This window comes from Heterodontus francisci, chromosome 2, assembly GCF_036365525.1.
Source record: "Heterodontus francisci isolate sHetFra1 chromosome 2, sHetFra1.hap1, whole genome shotgun sequence".
Taxonomy (NCBI): domain Eukaryota; kingdom Metazoa; phylum Chordata; class Chondrichthyes; order Heterodontiformes; family Heterodontidae; genus Heterodontus; species Heterodontus francisci.
Window position 1 is genome coordinate 16576097 of NC_090372.1, and position 23577 is coordinate 16599673.

General features: G+C 43.7%; 1 protein-coding gene across 2 annotated transcripts in view; it reads right to left on the bottom strand.

Moving 5' to 3' along the window:
• Window positions 1-2874: 2874 nt before the first annotated feature.
• glb1 (galactosidase, beta 1) overlaps window positions 2875-23577 on the bottom strand; it is a 99298-nt gene continuing 78595 nt past the window's right edge. For both annotated transcript variants that reach the window (XM_068055115.1, XM_068055106.1), the window contains one exon: window positions 2875-5221. In XM_068055115.1, coding sequence (XP_067911216.1) covers window positions 4958-5221 — 264 coding nt within the window. In that variant the 3' untranslated portion in view covers window positions 2875-4957. The remainder of the gene's footprint in view (window positions 5222-23577) is intronic.

Below are 23577 nucleotides of genomic sequence, written 5' to 3' on the forward strand. Positions count from 1 at the left end.
TAAAGGGAGTGAATGTTTGTGGACGGGGTGCTAATCATGCGGGCTGTTTTATTCTGGATGGTGTCGAGCTTCTTGATTGTTGTTGGAGCTGCACCCATCCAGGCAAGTGGAGAGTATTCCATCACACTCCTGACTTGTGCCTTATAGATGGTGGACAGGCTTTGGGGAGTTAGGAGGTGAGTTACTTGCCTCAGGATTCCTAGCCTCTGATCTGCTCTTGTAACCACAGCACTTATGTGGCTGGTCCAGTTCAGTTTCTGGTCAATGGTAACCCCCAGGATGTGGGGATACAGCGATGGTAATGCCATTGAATGTCAAGGGGAGATGGTTAGATTCTCTCTTGTTTGAGATGGTCATTGCCTGGCACTTGTGTGGCACGAATATTAGTTGCCACTTATCAGCCCAAGCCTGGATGTTGTCCAGGTCTTGCTGCATCTGGACATGAACTGCTTCAGTATCTGAGGAGTCACAAATGGTGCTGAACATTGTACAATCATCAGCGAACATCCCCACTTCTAACCTTATGGTGGAGGGAAGGTCATTGATGAAGCAGCTGAAGATGTTTGGGCCTAGGACACTACCCTGAGGAACTCCTGCAGTAATATCCTGGAGCTGAGCTGATTAACCTCCAACAACCACAATCATGTATTCTGTGGTTTTGTAGCTGACTCCCAGCAGAGTCTTGCATCCTTTGCTGTTCCTCAACCTACCCATCGTATTTCCACTGCCTGATCATTCTCACTGAACTCCTTTATTTCCACTATGGTAATTTTGCCTTTTACCAGTATTGCTCCTCTCCTTCCTTTCCTAATATCCTGTCCCAACTAAGAATATTACAACCTGGAATATTTAGCCCCCAATCATGTTCAGGTTATAGCCATGTATCTCCAAAGGCTACTACATCAGAGTCGGGGCTGGTGGGAGGAGGGGAAGGTGTGGGAATGCAGCCTTCTGAGGAATTATGGAGAATGATTCTGGCTCTTTTATCCCTGCTGCTTTGTATGTTAAAATTAAACATCTTGTGTGATGCCTCACTAAATTACTCCAACTTTTCTCCTTCTGTTTCCTCCTTGACCTTTTCTTCATAGCATGGGAAGAGTGAATTTGGGAAATCCATTTCTTCAATCCAAAAAATGACTTTCTCCAGCACTCAATGTAACTGGCAAGAGAAAATCCAGTGCAGCAAAGAACAAAAGTCGAAGTCCAGGCAAAGCTTTCTCAACTGAGAAGGCCTCCTTGGGGATATACAAACATATGAATTAGGAGCAGAAGTAGGCCATTCGGCCCCTCGACCCTGCTCCACCATTCAATAAGAACATGGCTGATCTGTTTGCATTTCTAATTCTACAATATCATCTACCCCGATAACCTTTGATTCCTTTTACCTAACAAGAATCTATCTACCTCCACCTTAAAAATATTCAACGACCCCGCCTCCACCACCTTCTGAGGCAGAGAGTTCTAAAGTCGCACAACCCTCAGAGAAAAAAAATCTCATCTCTGTCCTAAAAGGGCTATTGCTACTCTGCCACTTATTGGGTTTAGAGATTGGCAAGGAAAATTGCACAGAAACCTTGCCATCTATTGCCAGGTACGTGTGACAGGGCGGGAAGTACTGCAGCCTGTTAGGTTCTATCAATAATTTGGGTGCAGCCTTTTCTAGTGCAAGGCTCACAAATGCTGCTCCTGGCACCAAAGAAATCTGCCAGCCTGTTGCCAGCACGTCTGCACAAGCCCGTTGTGTCAGCAATTATTACACCCCCACCACGCATCAGAGTCGTCTGAATTCCCGCCCACACCACCCCCAACTCTATCAACAGTTTGCCTGGAATAGCTTTCACAAATCAATGGCAGAGACCATTGGATCGCTTAGGGAAAAATTGGATCAATATTGTCAGCAAAAGGAAGACACAGGTTATGAGATGTTGCACGTGGTGCAGTGGGATTAGTCGTGGATTGCTCCAGAAAAGAACAGCATAGCCACAATGGGGTGAATGGCCTCTTCCTGTGCTGTACACTTGGATTATAATTCATTATTTCCTCTGGAATAAAGGACCACACAAAAAAAAACACACAGCCGTAGTTAAGAAAACCCTCGGGCAGATTTTTTGACAGTCAGCCTGCGGCCACCCCCCGCACCCCCACCCCCAACGGCTGTGATCCTTTTTTGTTTTAGATTTTTCAATGCTGCTGAGAGGGTTCCTCAAGCAGGTGTCTTCTCTCTCCCTTGTATGTAACAGAAGATTGCAGCTCCTCTGTGCTGGAGGGGCCTCCCATTGGCTCTCCAGCGTCAAGAGAGTGGCCGCCATCCTTAATTGGGTGACTAGCAAATCCTCTGGCCACTAATTAGCCAATTCAGGAAAATCGCTGTTGGGTGACTGCTCGCAACACAGCACAGGGTCGGGACCCCTATTTGACCCTAACTTTGGGGTCACGACCCAAAATGCAAAATCCTGCCAGTCATATCCCAATAACATCAAAATTTACTCAAAATTTAACCCACAAAACCAAAACATTGATTGCACCAATATCTAATTGTGGCTGTTTAATAATTCTTTCCACCTTGATGCTTGCCCTTTTTCGCACACTGATCTGGTGCTTTACCTAATTGGTTTTCCTGAGGCAGAAACCGGGCAGGAGGATGGGAGCTGTGTCACTGTGTCAGTGAGTTTGCACATCAATTGGGCGAAGCTGCCCCTGCCTGCTCTCAGATATCTCCTAGTCAAGGAGGAGAGACTGATGGCGGTGGATGTGGAGAGCCTACCAAAGCCCATTCTGCTCCAATCCGACATTCAAAATTAAGAACTATTACATAGGTAATAAAGTGGGAAAATTAAAAATCTTTCAGGGTTGCATAAAACATACAACAGGAAGTTTGATTGTAGTCAGGATTTATTATTTACATTCATCAATAATGTTACAATCATGCTCTGATTTTCTCCAACGATTATTTAAAAAAAATCAAAGAAAGGTAAATACTAATGTAACCAATGCAATCGTAATCACCCCAAAATCAGTTTCGTTTCTTGGCAATTTTTCTTCAAGCATTATCTATTACTCTATGGTCAAAGGCCCGTTGGGGTTTTCACCAATTTCATGAGCAGAGGGAAAGCTGTTGATCTGTACAAATGATTAAGCAGTTGATCTTTTTATTTCTTCCAATACAAGCCCAAGATGGTTCATAATTGCAGCATTGGTTATTGATCAGAAACTTGAATCAGCAAAGCAAAAAGTGACAGAATAGCATCAGCTTCTGTTAAAAGCAGCAAAAGGCACCATTCTCAATGCTTGTCTTCAAACACTAAGGCCAGAATTTTACGCCTCCAACCACCCCCATCCGGGAGTAGGCTGGGAGGCAGAGAGGGGTGTAAAATCGAGTGAGAGGCGGGTGGTGCTGTTCTCGTAGCCTCTCAGTCCCCACTGCTATTTTACCAGCGGCAGGGAGGTGACAAATGGCCCACCCACCTCAGGCTAATTGAGGCCCTTAAATGGCCAATTAATTGCCACTTAACAGCCTCCTCTTGCCGCTGCTAGTATTTTACCAGTGGCAGACATGCAGTTTAGCACCTGAGGAAGCCGCCCAGTAATACCTGGAAGCCTCCTTGCGGGCTGGGTGGGGGACCCTCCTGATCAGGCACCTTGTGCCCCTTGGACGGCTCCGCCAGCAATACGGGCCGGCCCCCATTAAAACTACCCCCCGCCCTGTTCTCCAGCTCCCACCCCCCTCACTGGGCTCCAGCCGATTGTCCCCAGAAATGCCCAAACCCCACCGACCTTCCTGAACAGCAACATCCATCACCCTCTTCTTACTGGGTGAAGTCCCAGCAGTGGCTACTGCTGTTGAGACTGTGGTAGCTCTTGGAGACATTCAAGGCATTTGGATATGTCTTTTATTTTTGTTATGCCGTGAGGCACTTGTTAATATCTCCTGCAGTTCTGTTCATAAGCAAAATGTAACCAATTGCGTTGTGGAGCAGCGTGTGGAGCGCACCAGCTGGTGAAGACGAAGGACATCGGTACAAAGGGAAGAGAATTCTGACCGAAGACATCATCGCTGGGGTTCATATTGGACTTTTTAAAAATAAAAGACAATGTAAGTGAAGTACAACTCCCACCTATACAAACAGACAGATGCATCAGAACATGCCAATGATGTAATATCCTGGGCTGTTAAAACATCAAACAGCCTGTCTATAATTACACTCATGGACAATGGCCTTTTGAAATATGTGTGAACGGTTTCCTTCGTGCCTCATCAAGTTGCAGATATCACATCCATGGATGGTATGCACCTAAGAACTCCCACTGCTGAGAGCAGGATATGACCACATGCAGGTGGTCTTGCATAGCCAGGGTGGGATTGATAAGGCACTGAAATGCAGTTGGATGACCCAACTCAAAACATTACCTTATATGTCGAGAGACCAGGGTCAGAAAGGGGTATAAAGCCACAGCGCACAAGGACATTGTTGCTGCAGCCGGAAAGTGTGACTTGGTCAGTCATAGGAGGTTGTGCGGAAGACATCATTCAGCGGACTTGATCACCCAAGAATAGGTTTCTGTACGTGGGTATACTAAGCAACTGGTGTTGTAAATATATACTATAGCTTGGTGAGTTAATAAAGGCGTTCCACATAAAGTGGAAATTGTATTCAAAGTCCGTTTCGTGTGATTTTTAAAAAAATATCTGATTGATACTCAGTACGGGGTCAGGGCCTTAGAGGGAAGTGAAACCCCTTATTAAAGAGACTTACAGGTGGGTCTTCCTGCATCAGAGGGGCAGAAGTCCCAACCGAGGCCAATTAAGGGCCTGGGCCACACAGAATTGCTGGATGACTTCCAGGCCTGGTGGAGGTGAGCTCACCCCCGACTTTTTAAGCCGGTGGGCATGGCCACGCAACAACGTAAAATTCTGGCCTAACCCTTCACTTCAGATCAATAATATTAAACATTTAGTTCATTCATGCCAAGAACGCTTTTTGAAAAGACTGCTGTGTATGTTAGTGTAAGCTGTTGTTCCATTCAAATCAGGGGTGTCCACAAATTCCACAGCGCAGGCTGCACTTGGATCTCCTCCACAAGGTGCATTCTCCAGCTCCAGCACCGTAATGTTGTTAACTGCAGAAGTACTAAGAATATGAGCAGGAACATAGAGAGTGATTTGGGGTCCTCTAGTTGGCCAGTAGCGACCCAGGTTGAAGCCATTGATCCACACTTGACCCTGCAAAAACAGTGAAAAACCATTACGACAAACCTCCTGATCGGTGGTTTCACAGTCACGAGATTCAGCACTATGTAAATTAATCAGGCTGTGGGGTAAATACCTCAGCTCCTGACTTTGGGCTGCATTTCGCCTATCTCGTGACAGTTTCACATTATTCACATCTCATCATAGCAAACCCCACTTAAACCACATTTTGCTACATTGCATTTGAAAGAACTCCAAATTTCCCTTAGAAAGATAATTCCTGTCTCAGAATATTCTGATGATGCTTGTGCACTTGTAGAAAAGGTTTCACTATGCCACTCTTGGTTCACTGACAACATTCTCACTTCTGAGTTAACAGACTGCAGAATCAAGTGTGACTCCAGAGGCTTGAGCACATACATTGACTACTTCAGTGCTGTACCCAGGGAGTGCTCCACTGTTGGAGGTGCCGTTTTCAGACGAGGCTCTAAATCCTCTGCCTTCTCAGTTGGATGTAAAAGATCCCATGGCACTTTCTGAAGATGAACAGGAAAGTTCTCCCGAAATCTTGGGTAACATTTAGCCCTGAGAAAACATTACTATAACAGATTATCTGACCGTTTTCTCAGTGTTGCTTGAGGGACCTGTCAGAGAAAATTGACTGCTATGTTTCCTGCATTACAACAGTTACTACACTTCAAAACATACTTTTTGTTTTATTTATTCATTCACATGATGTGGGTGTCACTGGAAAGGCCAGCATTTATTGCCTATCCTTAACTGACCTAGAAAAGTTGGTGGTGACCAACTGTGTGGCTTGCTAGGTCACTGCAAAGGATAGTTAAGAGTCAACCACATTGCTGTGGGTCTGGAGTCACATGTAGGCCAGACTGGGTAAGGACGGCAGATTTCCTTCCCTGAAGGACATTAGTGAACTAATTGGATTTTTACAACAATCTGATCGTATCTGTAATGGTGACCAGGAAACTAACTTTTTATTTTGGATTCATTTATTTAACTGAATTTAAATTCCCCAACTGCCATGGTGGAAATTGAACTCATGTTGAAATGGATGGTTAGTCCAGGGCTCTGGCTTACCAATCCAGTAACAACCACTGTGCTACTGGATCTATGTGCTTCATTGGCTGTAAAGCGCTTTGGGCACCCTGCGGGCATGAAACATACTAAATAATAAAAGTATTATCTTTCTATATTAAAAATTCAGATGGTGGAAATAACGGGCTGGAAACAGAATGTAGCACACTTCCGCCTGCCTATTTCTGCATGCCCGCTTCCACCTGAACTTTTGGTTTGGCTTCGAATTATATATTCACAAGTTCCTGCCCACTCACACGGCCAGTGTTTGGAGGATCACATACATGAGGCTGAAATCTGAGAGCTTGGTGGAGATATTTAATGGCCTGTCGCAGACTCCTCTTAACATGGAGAAGAGTCAGGGGTAGAAGAGTTCAAGGAAACGTGCTGCTGTATTAGGTGGGTATCAGGGTGGCGGTACGGTTTTGGATTCCAGGCACTTTTTGCCAGAGGATAGGTCAATTCTGAAAGAATGCACTACACACAGAACATAAGAAATAGGAACAGGAGTAGGCCATTCGGCCCTCTGAGCCTGCTCTGCCATTCAATAAGATCATGGCTGATCTTCCACCTCCACATCACCTTTCTGCACTATCTCTACATCCTTTAATACCCTTAAATATACTCAACAACTGAGCATCCACAGCTCTCTGGGATAGAGAATTCCAAAGATTCACAACCCTTTGAGTATCCCAAATGGCTAATCCCTTATTCTGAGTCTGTGACCCTGTGTTCTAGATTCCCAGCCAGGGGATATATTTTCTCAGCACCTACCCTGTCAAGCCCCTTCGGAATTTTATGCATTTCAGTCAGATCACCTCTCACTCTTCTAAACACCAGGGAATATAGGTCTAGTCTATTCAATCTCTCCTCATAGGGCAATCCCCTTATCCCAGGAACCAGTCTTGTGAACCTGCATTGCACTCCCTCCAGGGCACGTACGTCTTTCCTTAGATTAGGAGACCAAAACTGCACACAGTACTCCAGGAGTGGCCTCACCAATGCCCTGTGTCATTGTAGTAAGACTGCTTTACCCTTTGGAACATAAACTAGCATACCATTTGCTTTCCTAATTGCTTGCTGTATCCTTCTGACACCCAGATCCTTCTAAATACCAACATTTCTTAGTCCCTCACCACTTAAGAAATATTTCGCTTTTCCTTTTAAAGTGGATAATTAAACAGTTTGCCATATTGTATTCTATCTGCTATGTTCTAGCCCATTCACTATCTGACTATATCCCTTTGCAGCCTCTTTGCATCCTCCTCAAAGCTTACTTTCCCACCTAACTTTGCATCGTCAACAAATCTGAATATGTTATACTCAGTCCCTTATCCAAGTCATTAATATAGGTTGTAAATAGTTGCGGTAAATAGTACTGATCCTTGTAGTACCCTACCAGTTACAGCCTGCCAACCCAAAAATGTCCTGTTTATTGCTACTCTGTTTTCTGTCCATTAACCAATCCTCAATCCATGCTAATATTACCCTCAATTCCATGAGTCCTAATTTTATGTAATAGCCTTTTGTGTGGCATCTAATCAAATGCTTTTTGAAAATCCACACACACTACATTTACCGTCTTCCGTCATCCATCTTACTCATTACATCCTCAAAAAACTAACAGATTTGTCAAATACAATTTCTTTTTCAATAAGCTGTGATGACTCTGCTTAATCATATTATGCTTTTCTAAGTTCATGCCCTTAATAATAGACTATAGCATTTTGCCTACTACTGTTGTTAGGCTAACTGGCCTATAGTCCCCCATTTTCTTTCTTCCTCCTTTCTTAAATAGTGGGATCACGTTTGCTACCTTCCAATCCTTGGGAACTGTTCTAGAAACTAAGGAGTTCTAGAAGTTAAAAACCAATGCATCCACCTTCTCTGCAGCTCCCTCTTTTAAAACCCTAGAATGCCGTTTGTCAGGTCCAGGAGATTTGTCACCACTTAATCCCATTAATTTCTCCGGAACTATTTCTTTGCTTATACCAGCTTCTTTAAGTTCCTCATTCTTGCTGGACCCCTGGTTCCCTGTTATTTCTGGAATGCTTTTTGTGCCTTCTACTGTGAGGGAGATACAAAGTACTCGTTTAATGTCTCTGCCATTTCCTTATTCTCCATTATAATTTCAACTTTCTCTTCCTCTAATGAGTCCATGTTTACTTTCACTAATCTCTTCCTATTTACATACCTATAGAAACATTTACAATCAGTTTTCATGTCTCTTAGTCAACTCTCGTATTCTCTTTCCTTATTAATCTTTTGGTCCTCCTTTGCTGAATGCTAAAATCCTCCCGATCCTTGGGCTTACTACTCTTTGTGGCAACATTATAAGCCTCTTCCTTTAATCTAATACGATTGTTAACTCCTCTTGTTACCCAGGGATGGGCCAGTCTTTTTGTGGGACTTTTGTGGTGAACAGTTCTTAAAAACTTTAGGCTTTTGTGCGGTGGCTGTAACCATCCAGCACAGGCCTAGCCCTCACCAACTGCTGCTTAAAAAAATAAAAATAAAAGCTTAACAAATCAGTACAAGGTTTGTTAAGTGCAGCTGCTTTATTGATAATGCTCCATCAAGCAGTTCAAGGAAATAAACTTTAGGGCTATGGGGATCAAGCAGGGGAGGAGGACCAACTCGATTGCTCCACAGAGAGCTGGCAAGGACTCGAAGGGCTGAATGACCTCCCTCCTCTATGCCATAAATGATTTATTACAAATTATGAGCGTCAGCTGTGGCTGAGTTGGTAGCACTCTCACCTCTGAATCACAAGATTCTGGGTTTAAGGCACAATCCAGGGCTTGAGCAAAAAAAGAAATCAAAGCTGACATTCCAGTGCAGTACTGAGGAAGCACTGCACTGTTGGAGGCGCCGTCTTTCGGATGAGATGTTAAATCCCGGCCCCATCTGCCTGCTCAGGTGAATGTAAAAGATCCCATGGAACGATTTCAAAGAGCAGGGGAGTTGGCTCCGGTGTCCTGGCCAATGTTTATCCCTCAATCAAAATCAATAACATGTTGTTTGTGGATGTTTGCTGTATGAAAATTGGCTGTCATGTTTCCTACAACAGTGTTCAAAAGTACTTCACTGGCTGTTAGCACTTTGAGACATCCTGTGGTCATGAAAGGCACTATATAAATGCAAGTCTTTCTTTCTCTCTCTATTAATTCTTTAAATGCTAGCCATTGCCTGTCTACCAGCATATCTTTTAATGTAGTCTCCCAAACTACCTTAGCCAACTTTGTCCTTCATACCTAGGTGGTTTTCTTGGTTAGATTGAAGAACCTAGTCTCTGACTTAACTAAATCGCTTTAAAACTCAATATAAAATTCTATTATATTATGGTCACTCTTCCCGAGAGGCCCAATTACAACAAGGTCATTAATTAACCTTTCTTCATTCCACAATACTAGATCCAAAATAGCCTGTTCCCTAGTTGGTTCCTCGACATACTGATCCAGAAAACTATCCTGTAAACATTCCATGAACTTGTCCTCCACACTATTACTGCAAATTTGGTTTTCCCAGTCTATAAGAAGATTAAAGTCCTCCACGTTTACTATATTACCCTGATTACATGTGCCCCTTATTTCCTGGTTTATACTCTGCTACACACTACAAACTGCTGTTCGGGGCTTATAAACAACTCCCGATGTTTTCTGCCCCTTAGCTCTACCAAAATTGATTCTACTTCTTGATTTTCTAACTATGATCCTTTCTTTCTGCTGTCTTTATCTCATCCTTTACTCTCAGGGCTACCCCTCCTCCTTTTCCATTTTGCCTATCTCTTCTATTAAATATGTTCTTACGTTCTTATAATGATGAGCAGAGGCCATGCAGAGCAGGACAAAAGGCTAGAAAGGGAGAAGGGGAAGAGGGGTTCTTAGAGGGAGGCCATATCTGTCCAGGGAGCAATTCTCCTAACTGAACTGCAGCAACGACCAATGTTGAGATGTCTGCACTTCACTAAGGACGTTGTCACTGATATCTGCTAACAACTGCAGTCACAATGCTGACATCAGAGTAGCACAAGTAACACAATGTCATTGGCTGTGAAGGTGACCATGGTTATGAACATTTATGTGTATGGCTTCTTTCAGGATGTTGCTGGAAATATTAGCAACATAAGGGAGGTCACTGAGGCTCTCTATTCAAAGAAAGATAGAACCAAGAAACAAAACAGGAAGAAGGTTTCAGACTTGTAGAGAACTACGAGGATAAAACAACCCAAAGTGTCCAACACCAATTATTCATGCCACAAACTATCTTCTCAGCCTGTGACATTTCTACTGCTACCCTATGCAAAACACGTAGCCAAGTGACTCTTTCAATGCCTATTTTTAGCTTCAAAATGCAACTTTATGGTCTCACACACTCTTGCAACACTATGCAGCTACGTGCTCATTCAATCACGCACAATCGATTCAGGATAATCAGTCAGCTGTCAAAATTCTTTAAATCACAGCATCTTAACACTACTTTCTGTTTGCACGCCAAATTAGCTCGTGACAGAAGGGAAGTTGTACTAGAGGATACCCCACTAATCTAACAACATTGACATAAGTCATCATCAACAACTAGCACGCGTAGGGAGTGGGGCAAAGTGAAGTCAGAGGCCTCCCTCCAGCTGAGGATTATTATCGTGCCTCTTTTATGTTCGTTGCTCTCTACTTCCTACTATTACCACCCAATAGTGTTACGAAGTGCATGGTCATTGTAGCACTGTTTGAAGCACTGTTCCATCACTTCTTCCATTTCCACTTCAAGGCAAAAAGCAACAGAAGCTAAGTTCCAAATAAATGCCATTCATCACATAAGAGCAGCTACGAGGCTCACACTTGGGGAGTTTAGATAGTAAGGTTGAGGAGGGTATACCATGTCAGCACGAGTGAATGGAAGAAGAGGTGGAAGTGGAAGTGAAGGATCCTTCCACAGCCAGAGGGAATGGGGATTTAGACCTCACAGTGCCTGCTACTATCCAAGCTTGCTCTAGGCTGTGCAGTGATGTAGTCGGGTTTCTTCAGCATTGCAATTTACCATTGAACAAGGGTATCTACTGCTGTGCCCCTGCTGCAAAGATTCTATGCTCACATGGAATAGTTTTCATAGTAATATTTCACAGTCGCTTTCTCAGTTCTCCAGAAGTCTGAAACCTTCTTCCCGTTTTGTTTCTTGGTTCCATCTTTCTTTGAATAGAGAGCCTCAGTGACCTCCCTTATGCAACAGTGAGACGTTGCTCATATCTTGGACCAATATTCAAAGCACAACTTATCGCCGAAGTTTCCTCTAACTGTTACAAAACTTTCAATCTTTATAGAACATAGAACAGTACAGCACAGTACAGGCCCTTCGGCCCACAATGTTGTGCCGAACTTTTAACCTGCTCTAAGATCTTTGTAACTACCGACCCTTCATTCTACTATCATCCATGTACCTATCCAAGAGTCGCTTAAATGCCCCTAATGTATCTGCTTCTACTACCACCGCTGGCAGTGCATTCCACGCACCCACCACTCTGTGTAAAGAACCTACCTCTGACATCTCCCCGAAACCTTCCTCCAGTCACCCTAAAATTATGCCCCCTGGTGATAGCCCTTTCCACCCTGCGAAAAAGTCTCTGACTATCCACTCTATCTATGCCTCTCATCATCTTGCACCCCCCTGTCAAGTCACCTCTCATCCTTCTTCGTCCAATGAGAAAAGCCCGAGCTCCCTCAATCTTTCTTCGTAGGACATGCCCTCCAGTCCAGGCAGCATCCTGGTAAATCTCCTCTGCACCCTCTCTAAAGCTTCTACATCCTTCCTATAATGAGGCGACCAGAACTGAACACAATATTCCAAGTGTGGTTGAACCAGGGCCTTATAGAGCTGCAGCATAACCTCGCGGCTCTTAAACTCAATCCCCCTGTTAATGAAAGCCAACACACCATACGCCTTCTTAACAACCATATCAACTTGGGTGGCAACTTTGAGCGATCTATGGACATGGACCCCAAGATCCCTCTGTTCCTCCACACTACCAAGAATCCTGTCTTTAAGCCTGTATTCTGCATTCAAATTCGACCTTCCAAAATGAATCACTTCACACTTTTCCAGGTTGAACTCCATCTGCCACTTCTCAGCCCAGCTCTGCATCCTGTCAATGTCCCGTTGCAACCTACAACAGCCTTCCACACTATCCACAACTCCAGCAACCTTTGTGTCATTGGCAAACTTGCTAACCAAGCCTTCCACTTCCTCATCCAAGTCATTTATAAAAATCACAAAGAGCAGAGGTCCCAGAACAGATCCTTGCGGAACACCACTGGTCACCGAGCTCCATGCTGAATACTTTCCATCTACTACCACCCTCTGACTTCTATGGGCCAGCCAATTTTGTATCCAGACAGCCAACTTTCCCTGTATCCCATGCCTCCTTACTTTCTGAATGAGCCAACCGTGGGGAACCTTATCAAACGCCTTGCTAAAATCCATATACACCACATCCACTGCTCTTCCTTCATCAATGTGTTTTGTCACATCTTCAAAGAATTCAATAAGGCTTGTGAGGCATGACCTGCCCCTCACAAAGCCATGCTGACTGTCTCTAATCAAACCATGCTTTTCCAAGTAATCATAAATCCTGTCTCTCAGAATCCTCTCCAATAATTTGCCCACTACCAACGTAAGACTGACTGGTCTATAATTCCCAGGGTTATCCCTATTCCCTTTCTTGAACAAGGGAACAACATTTGCCACCCTCCAATCATCTGGTACTACTCCAGTGGACAGTGAAGACGCAAAGATCATCGCCAAAGGCGCAGCAATCTTTTCCCTCGCTTCCCGTAATATCCTTGGGTATATCCCGTCTGGCCCCGGGGACTTATCTGTCCTCATAACATTCAAAATTCCCAGCGCATCCTCCCTCTTAACCTCAACCTGTTCAAGCATATCAGCCTGTTCCACGCTGCCCTCACAAACGACCAGGTTCCTCTCACTAGTGAATACTGAAGCAAAGTATTCATTTAGGACCTCCCCTACCTCCTCCGACTCCAGGCACAAGTTCCCTCCACTATCCCTGATCGGCCCTACCCTCACTCTGGCCATCCTCTTGTTCCTCACACAAGTGTAGAACACCTTGGGATTTTCCTTAATCCTACCTGCCAAGACTTTTTCATGACCCCTTCTAGCTCTCCTAAGTCCATTCTTCAGTTCCTTCCTGGCTACCTTGTAACCCTCTAGAGCCCTGTCTGATCCTTGCTTCCTCAACCTTAAGTAAGCTTCCTTCTTTGTCTTGACTAGCTGTTCCACATCTCTTGTCATCCAAGGTTCCTTCACCCTACCATCCCTTCCCTGCCTAATCGGGACAAACCTATCCAGCAGTCGCAGCAGTGCTCCCTAAACAACCTCCACATTTCTGTCGTGCATTTCCCTGAGAACATCTGTTCCCAATTTATGCTCCCCAGTTCCTGCCTAATAGCATTGTAATTCCCCCTCCCCCAATTAAATATTTTCCCATCCCGTCTGCTCCTGTCCCTCTCCATGACTATAGTAAAGGTCAGGGAGTTGTGATCACCATCACCGAAATGCTCTCCCGCCGAGAGATCTGCCACCTAGCCTGGTTCGTTGCCAAGCACCAAGTCCAACATAGTCTCCCCTCTAGTTGGCCTATCTACATAATGAGTCAGGAAACCTTCCTGGACAAACCTGACAAAAACTGCTCCATCCAAACTATTTGCACTAAGGAGGTTCCAATCAATAGTAGGGAAGTTGAAGTCACCCATGACAACAACCCTGTTACTTCTGCACCTTTCCAAAATCTGCCTCCCAATCTGTTCCTCCATGTCTCTGCTGCTATTGGGGGGTCTATAGAAAACTCTCAACAAAGTGACTGCTCCTTTCCTGTTTCTGACTGCCACCCATAATGACTCAGTAGACAAACCCTCCTCGATGACCTCCCTTTCTGCAGCTGCAGTGATACTATCCCTGATTAACAATGCCACTCCCCCACCTCTTTTACCTCCCTCCCTATTCCTTTCGAAACATCTAAACCCTGGAAGATCCAACATCCATTCCTGCCCGTGATATCGACGTCTCCATAATGGCCACAACATCGTAGCTCCAAGTACTGATCCATGCTCTAAGTTCATCACCCTTATTCCTGACACTTCTTGCGTTAAAATAGACAGACTTCAACCCATCATACTGGCTGCAACTTTGCCCTGTCAACTGTCTAACCTTCCTCACAGACTCTCTGCACTCTGTATCTGCCTGTTCAACAGCTACCCCATCCACTAATCCGTGCCTCCGGTTCCCATCTCCCTGCCAAGCTAGTTTAAACCCTCCCGAAGAGCTCTAGCAAACCTCCCGCCCAGGATATTGGTGCCCCTCCAGTTCAGATGCAACCCGTCCTTCTTGTACAGGTCCCACCTTCCCCAGAAGGTATCCCAACGATCCACATATCTGAACCCCTCCCTCCTACACCAGCTCTGCAGCCACGTGTTCAGCTGCACTCGCTCTCTGTTTCTTGCCTCACTAGCACGTGGCACCAGTATCAATCCTGAGATTACTACTCTGCTCGTCCTGCCTTTTAGCTTCCAACCTAACTCCCTATATTTGCTTTTCAGGTCCTCATCCCTTTTCCTAGCTATGTTGATAATCTTAGAAAATTGAGCGGCTGGGAACACACGGACAATGATATACCTCTTGGGCCCTTTAAAGTTTAACCTGGGATACAGGAAATCAAAAGGATTGTTCCACTGATGAACAATTATAAAATAATAATAATGGTTTCCTGAACTCCACGCAGATGCTAGTCTCAAACTCTACCAAGACCGGCACCTATTACCAATTTCTTTATCTCGAAACAACCGTTTTTAGGACAAACTTGCCTCCTAATAATGGAAGAAAGACCAAGGGTATGCTTTAGTGGCTACATGAATATTCAGCTCAGTTACAATTAAAGAAATTTAACGTGACCAGTCACGATGATGCAATCCCTTTTAAGTTTGAGTAAATTATGTAGTGGGTCAGCTTGGCACAGTAGCACACTTCCATCTGACTCAGAGGCTGTGGATTCAAGTCCCACAGCAAGTTTTGAGCATGTAATTCAGGTTACCATTTCAATACAGCAATGTCCGACATTGTTAAAAGCGATTTAAACTGAGGCTTTATCTGGCTGTTCAGTTGGATGTAAAAAAGTGTTATTATTTACTTCTGCCTTTCTGACCAATGCCACCAAGAACAGAAAAACTATTTGTAGGAATGTGCTGTGCACACACTGGCTGCAGTGGTTTACCTACAGTGAAACAGTGACAACTCCTCACCCGTAATCCATTGGCTATGAAATGCTCGGGGACATACTGAGGATGTGAACTATGCTATAAGAATGCATTGGCTGGCATGATCCTGGCATAACTGCCTTGTTTTGATCTGAAGTGCACTCTAGTGCAATTTCTGGCATCACTTGCCAAATGCCAAGTAAATGCCATTCATAGCCCTGCCCCCGACCCTGCAAATTTTGTTGGGATCAGTAGCAGCGGTCGTGGGCAGACAAATGAGAGCAACAGATTTTTTTTTTCAATTAGGTAAGGGTGCCAAGGGGCAGGGTTCAAAGGTAAGTGGTACAGATTCGCCATGATCTAATTGATCAGGCTCGAGAGGCTGAGTGACCTGCTTTTGTTTCTCTGTGCCACAGATCTGCAGCCATTCATGGCGGAACAACCGGGCATCGATTCCCTCACTCCGTAGAACATTGCCCTGATGCGGGGGTGCTGTAGCGGAGACTCAATATGAGGAAGCAGGAGAACTGCTTCTCCTTTACAATTCAATGATCTCCATAGCAGGATGATTTGGATCCTCGGGTAAAACCACCTCTGGCTGTTTCGTTGTTGAGGATAGTTGAATTGAGGGGCAGCCATGGTACATGGTAGCCACGGCTGATGCCTCATCAACACAGGATCTGCTATATGCGAACAAGCTGGCACCCAAGACCAGAAACCCAGGAGATGCCTCCATACTTCAGGTGGAACTCAAATTTTGAGCCACAGAAGCCAACCTTGGTACGAGGATCTGAGCAATTCATCACAGAAGCTTCACCTATTTTTTTTTCATATTGGCTCATTCCTGACTATAGATGGAGCAAGTGATGTAGTTGGATGAGCACGAGTGAAATGTACGCACAAGCTCAGCTGCTCCAATACTTATGAGAATGCAGAGTGAGAGCGAGGGTGTACGGTTGCAGGTGGCAGAACCCTGAAATCCCGGGAATGCAGAGGTCAGAATGGCTGGAGCCCATTTATCATTTTTTTTATTTCACAGTTAGATCGAGAGACTGGCTGGCTGACGGACGGACAGGAAAGCCAGTGGTAGAAAACCAAAGCATGTAAAGATCAAGGAGTTGGATGATTATATCAGCGAGGAGGGGCCATGATCGGCCGAAGGTTTGCATGAGGAGTGCTCCTCCTAAGCATTCCTACTTCTCCCGAGCCACAAGCACGGCTATTAAATGCTGCTGTAGCTGGCTGCTCCTGTCTCGATATGGCTGCCACGTTTCTCGAGACTGTTCAGTGTTAAATATAAACCAGCCTCTCAACTGCATTGTGAGAGCCTGAATTAAATACTGTAATGAAGTACTCTGCCTCTCAACAGTGGGACACTGACACAAATGGAACTTGCCGCCCACAATGGTGGTGCAAGTGGAGACAATGAGTAATTTCAAAAGCTGCATGGCCACTTGAAGGAAATAAACTTGCAGGGCTATGGGGGTCAAGCGGGGGAGTGGGGACTGACTGGTTAGCTCCGTGGAGAGCCGGCATGGACTCGATGGGCCGAATGGCCTCCTTCTATGACACCATGGCAGTCTTCTGCCATAAAACAGGTGGTAGAAGGGTTTGGGCTACTTTTCACCTTTTTTAACTCCTACCCTCCCCTCAGACTCTCTCCCACCCATCACGGCGGGGGCGTGAGTTCACATCAACCCTAGGAAGTCTACTATGAAGTATTTCTTTGCAATGAATTCTATGTAGCATTTCGGTGCTTTAACTAATTCTTAAAAAGAACCAGGACTTCCCCTGGGGTGTACTGTCTGAATCTGAAAAAGGTACAAATGAGTCAGTTGGATTGACTGTGACGTTTTGAAAAGACTTTCTAGACAAATAGCCTGATGAGCGTCTGGATTTGGCAGTTTTACTCATAATAGGCTTGGCTAATGGAAAAAGCTCTATTACTGGGCCTCACACTACATTCCTGATTGTGCAAGTCTCTGGTGCTACCAGTGAACGTATTCCCAACTTTAACACAATTCCAGCATGGAACTCACTCAACAACAACTTGCATTTGTATATTCACCATAGCAAAATGTCCTAATGAACGTCATACGCGAGTTATCAAATAAAATTTGACACTGAGTCACATAAGGAGATATTAGGGCAGATGCCCAAAAGCTTGGACAAAGGTAGGTTTTAAGGAGCGTCTTTGGGGAGGAAAGAGGGCTGGGAGGGAATTTCAGAGCTTATGTTCTTCTGTAAGAGTGGTGGAAGCAGGTTCAATAGTAACTTTAAATGGGAATTGGTTATATACTTTATAAAAGAGAAATTTGCAGAGTTGTGGGAAAAGAGCAAGAGAGAGGGACTAATTGGATATGCTATTTTAAAGAGTAGATATAATGGGTAATAGCCTCTTTCTGTGCTGTACGGTTCTATGAATGTCTTCTGTACCTGTCTCTCGCCTGGGGTGGGGAGGAGGGGCAGTGATGGGTGGTCTAAATTCTGTGGTCTATGCAATATTTGGGCCTTCAGGTAGACACCCAGAAAAATTACACAGAACTGGATTCTGGAGGCTGGGCCCAGCCCTTTAAGATTGGAGGCTCTGAGATAAAGTCTCCAACCATCTCCTCACACTTCCAAATGAACAAGTGTTTCCTTTTCGACGCCAACAAGGAGGATCAGTGGGACGGAATCAGGCTCTATTTATTTTACCTGAAGCTCCTGAGTTCCAAACTCTGAATGTATTTCTAACCTTTCACTCTTCCAGGTAAATTCTTAATTGTCATCACCACTCAACTGTTCTGCGTGAACGTTGACATGGAGTAAACATTTTGCTGCAACAGGTTTGGGAAATCACTACATCACTGCATCATCCTTGTAGAATTCTCAGTAAATGCAGAACACATTAACCATTTTGGGATAGTGAGCATCAGCCGGTATTAAACCAAGCACGCGACAACATGTCACATAACGAAGTGAAGGATGCACACAGGAAAGCGACATATTGTACAGATAATTAGGTGTTTTCTAAATCCAGCTAAATCAGGAAGTCTGCAATATGTAACACATTCTATTTTGGATTCCTTTATACTGATTTCAGAGTGGTTTTTGCATATGTTTTAAAAAAAAAGAATAGTGCAAACTTGCAGAACAGGTAAATAGACAAGAGGTTGAAAGTAGGTTTCACTGTAAAGGTTGGCTTGTCTACCAGATCCAAAATTGATACTTCTGTATTTTTACAAATTATGAGAAATTATGAACTATGGCGATATTTATATATTTTCTATCATTGGGTAACCACTTTCTGTTCCTCAATCATCAGGAGACAAGAGTGAAGTCAACCGAAACAAGTCAAAACACATGGAAACTACAGTAATTGTAGTCTGGACAGCTAGTTGACTAAGTGGATAAGTTAAAAGATCAGTAATATCAAAAGTAAAAATTAGTAGACACCAAGAATGTTGTTTCATGATATTAGTCTGTTTTGTGATATTACTGTGTGCGAGTTGCATCACGGAAATAGGTGTTACCTTGCAGAGATGTGTGAAACCCAAATATTCTGAGGGTACAGTGGTGAGATGATATCAGATTTATTTCCAAGTATTTGAAAAACACCACCAGCCTTTATTAAGATAATTTTTTCCCATGCTAACACAGAGGTAAGACCTGGGACACGTTACAGAAAGCAGGGTTAGAGATAGAGAGTTTAACTGAATAAAGGTAGGGGAGCTTGGCCGATGAGGTGGGTTTAGAGAAGGGGGTGAGAGGTACAATTATAGAAGTTGGCAACACAGAAAGGAGGCCATTTCGCCCATCATATCTGTGCTGACTTTCCACTAGAGAATTTCAAATAACCCTACTGCTCCACACACTCTCCATAGCTCTGCATCATCCTCCACTTCAAATATTTATCTATTGCTCCTTTAAAGGATGCAATGGCTTCTGCCTCAACCGCTCTCTGTAGCAAAGCACTTCATACTCCAACAACCCACTCTATTTTTTTTTTGACTAACCTCTCTCCTCACTCTGAGTGGAGCTTTTAAATTGATTAGCCCTTGACACTGACTTCCCAATAAGAGGAAATAGTCGTACCTTGCTCACAATATCAAAGTCCTTCATAATTTTAAAATCCTCTATGAAATCTCTGCTCCAGTGCAATTAGTCCTGGCATGCAAGAGCACACAACTGGATGGCTGTTTCATCTGGTATTCTTCCGTCGATTGTGCCTTGGTGGGAGCATTCTCACATCTGAGTCAGACAGTTGTGGATTCAAGTCTCACTCCACAGAATGGAGCTTCAATGCAGTACTGAGGGAATGTTGCACTGTCAGAGATGCTGTCTTTCAGATGAGACATTAAACCAAGGCTCTGTCTTAACTATCCAGTGGACATAAAAGATCCCTTGCATTATTTCGAAGAGTAGGATACTCCTGGCCAAGATTTGTCCCTCAACCAACACTACTGTAAAATACTGATCATCTGGTCCTTGCGGGAGCTTGCTGTGCACAAATTGGTTGCCATGTACCCTACTTCAGAACAGGAAAGTACTTCACTGGCTGTAAAGCGCTTTGGGACAAAGACGTTATATTAATGCAAGTCTTTTCTTTTTTCTTCCTCAGCTAACCAGACAAAGCAGGGATTGGTGACTTCCTTTATACAGCAATGTACAGATAATTGGCTGATCTTTGAACCCCTGGAACAAGACTGTAAAGATAGAGCTGTGGGCAGTTTCTCTGTCACAATCAGAGCTGTCTTTGTTGTGGACCGTGGTTTCAGATCAGGCAACAACAACAAGCAGTGCTTTTCGATATGTTCATAACTAAAGTGCAACATACTGAACTGGATTTGTAGCCGAGGCAAATTTCCTGCACTCCACAAAGTTGCAGATACTGATATATGTACTTCCCTAACCCAGGAATTTTGGAGCCATTAAGTTCAGTTGCATACCCCTTCTATGAGGGTTACCACTTTACTTCTCAACTGAGAGGTTGAAGGCTCTCCTCAAAACTGACTGTTAATCGAGAGAATTCATGCACAACAACATATGGTTGAGGGTGACATGCAATAACCAGGTGCTAGATAAGGCAAAGAGTAAACAAAAATAAAACGTTACTCAAATAATGGAATAAGCGAAAACTTCCATCCAACCAGCTCTTATTTGAGACCATTATCAGTTCTTTTGTTATGATGACAATAGGCTGTATTTTCAGGATTGGTTTCCAGCTCCACTCCCATTTAGAAAGCCATAGATTGGGGTCCTGGATGTATGTACTGTACTGTTAAATGTTATAGATTGTCTTCCATTTCCATTGTGCCACAGTTTTTAACCAGTGACACTCGCCCAAGTCTGTAACCATTTCCAGTTTCTGTGCTGATTTTCTATTTCTTTAATATTGTAGTTAGATTATCAGTAGCTGAAAAGCTCTGGAAAACAAAAGGTTGCTCAAAGAATATTTATCTGATATTATCAATCTTATTGTAAGCGTAAGGAGCATAAAAAATAAAGAGAAATGGAAAAAAGAATTACATGGCAAATACAGAGTATTAATTGTCACTGGATTATTCCGCACTGGATCTAACTTAGTTGTTATCTGACTTGGGTGTGTTTGAATTCATCTCTGAATGCAAGGAAACTTTGGGGTAGATGTTCTTTTTTTTTATTAGAACATTACAGCGCAGTACAGGCCCTTCGGCCCTCGATGTTGCGCCGACCTGTGAAACCATCTGACCTACACTATTCCATTTTCATCCATATGTCTATCCAATGACCACTTAAATGCCCTTAAAGTTGGCGTGTCTACTACTGCTGCAGGCAGGGCGTTCCACGCCCCTACTACTCTCTGAGTAAAGAAACTACCTCTGACATCTGTCCTATATCTATCACCCCTCAACTTAAAGCTATGTCCCCTCTGTTTTACCATCTGTAGGGAGTGCAGAGGGGAAATCAGGCGAGCGGATTGCATGTTCATAACAGAACCTGCCCAGCCAATGCTCAATGCCCTGGTGGAGAAAACAAAAATTGGCTCATTACCAAGCATGGTGATAGACATTCAAATGTCAACACTTTCTGTTCTGAGTCACAGTTCATAGATGCAAGCCCCGCTCTAGGACCTGAACACAGAATCTGGACAAACAATTAGCATTGAGACATTAAAAGCAAAGGCCTGTCTGCCTGCTCAAGACGAAGTGGCGCAGTGGCTAGCACTGCAGCCTCACAGCTCCAGTGACCTGGGTTCAGTTCTGGGCACTGCCTGTGCGGAGTTTGCACGTTCTCCCTGTGACCGCGTGGGTTTCCGCCGGGTGCTCCGGTTTCCTCCCACAGCCAAAGACTTGCAGGTTGATAGGTAAATTGGTCATTGTAAATTGCTCCTAGTGTAGATAGGTGGTAGGAGAATGGTGGGGATGTGATAGGGAATATGGGATTAATGTAGGATTAGTATAAATGGACAGTTGTTAGTCAGCACATACTCGGTGGGCTGAAGGGCCTGTTTCAGTACTGTTTCAATAAATAAATAAACTATCTGAATAACAGCATGAAAGTACTTCATACATCCTGACAACCAAAAATAGATGAACAGGCCATTCAACTCGCTGCTGTTTGTGGAAGCTTACTGTGTAAAAATTGGCTGTTGCAATTACCCACAATAAAACTACACTTTAAGGAATCATTAATTGGTCTTGAAATACTTTTGGACATTCAGGGCATGAAAGGCACTAGATAAATGTAAGTAACTTTTCTAAAATCAAAATTCATGATAATGCACATTATAATAAAAAATAACTTGTGAAGTGGAACAGTTTGTGGATTCCTGTAAATCTAACGACGAGTTTTGGATTTAAACGTTTCTGTCTGTAGCCTCATTACCGAGCAGTGCAGAAAACATTTCACGTTTACTGCAGGGAATGCAACGATAAAACCTTGAAACTACCGAAGTAGAATAGTGCGTCAACTTTCCCAAACACTGCAGAACTTAAAAAAACCACAAGCTTTATCGGCTAAATCAACACATAAACCTCTTAGCCGTCTTAACACCTTGAAGGCACAACTGTGATAACATCTGTAAGTTTGCACCCTACTGTAAAAAGGGTTTCAAATTGAATCTTTTTACATTTTCCTCTACCTGCCATCAAAACTTGATGCTTTGAGTCAAAACTTTCTATTCATTTGATTTACTGTTAATGGGAACCTCACGTACACACTAGCTATCCAATCTTAGACAATCAGAGAGAAACCCAATGATCTTGAAATGCTAAAAAAAGGGGAAAAATTCTATTTCATGTTACAGCTCATTGCTAATGTGAGAAATAATTATGTCTGACCGGTGGAGAATGGGGAGCGCACCATCGATGCGGAAATCAACAGCTTACCCTTGTTAAATATATATGGATTTTAAAACAGAGATATACGTCTTAAACAATACACTGCAAGGCAAAATGCTGATATTGCAGAATGGAGACTGTTCGGCAAAGTGCATAAGATGCTAATCCTATTGGCCACAGTATACTTTCACTAACATGCACTCACCCCCTGACATAATGGGAGCTGAAGGCTGTTCGTGTATCATGGTTAAAAAAAACCCATACGCTCTGTGCAACACGCTCATCCGGTGAGGGAAATGGCAACAACAACCTCGATTTATCTACACTTAACGTAGTAAAAATTTCTAAGGTGTTTCATTGCAGCGTTATGAAAGTTTGACACTGAATCACATAAGCAGATATCAGGATAAAAAACTAAATGCTTGGTCAAAGAGGTAGTTTTAAGTATCTTAAAAGGAGGAGAGGCGGAGAGGTGGTGGTTTAGGGAAAGAATTTCAGAAATTAGGACTGAGGCAGCTGAAGGTTTGGTCATCAATGGTGGAATGGTTAAAATTGGAGATGGGCAAAATGCTAGAATTGGAGGAGTACAGATATTTTTGAGGGCTGTACAGCTGGAGGTTACAGAAATGAGGAGGAACAAGGCCAACGAGGGATCTGAAAACAAGGATGAGAATTTTAAAATTGAGGACTTGGTATTATGGAAGTAGGCTGTCTTGGTGATAGAGTGGAT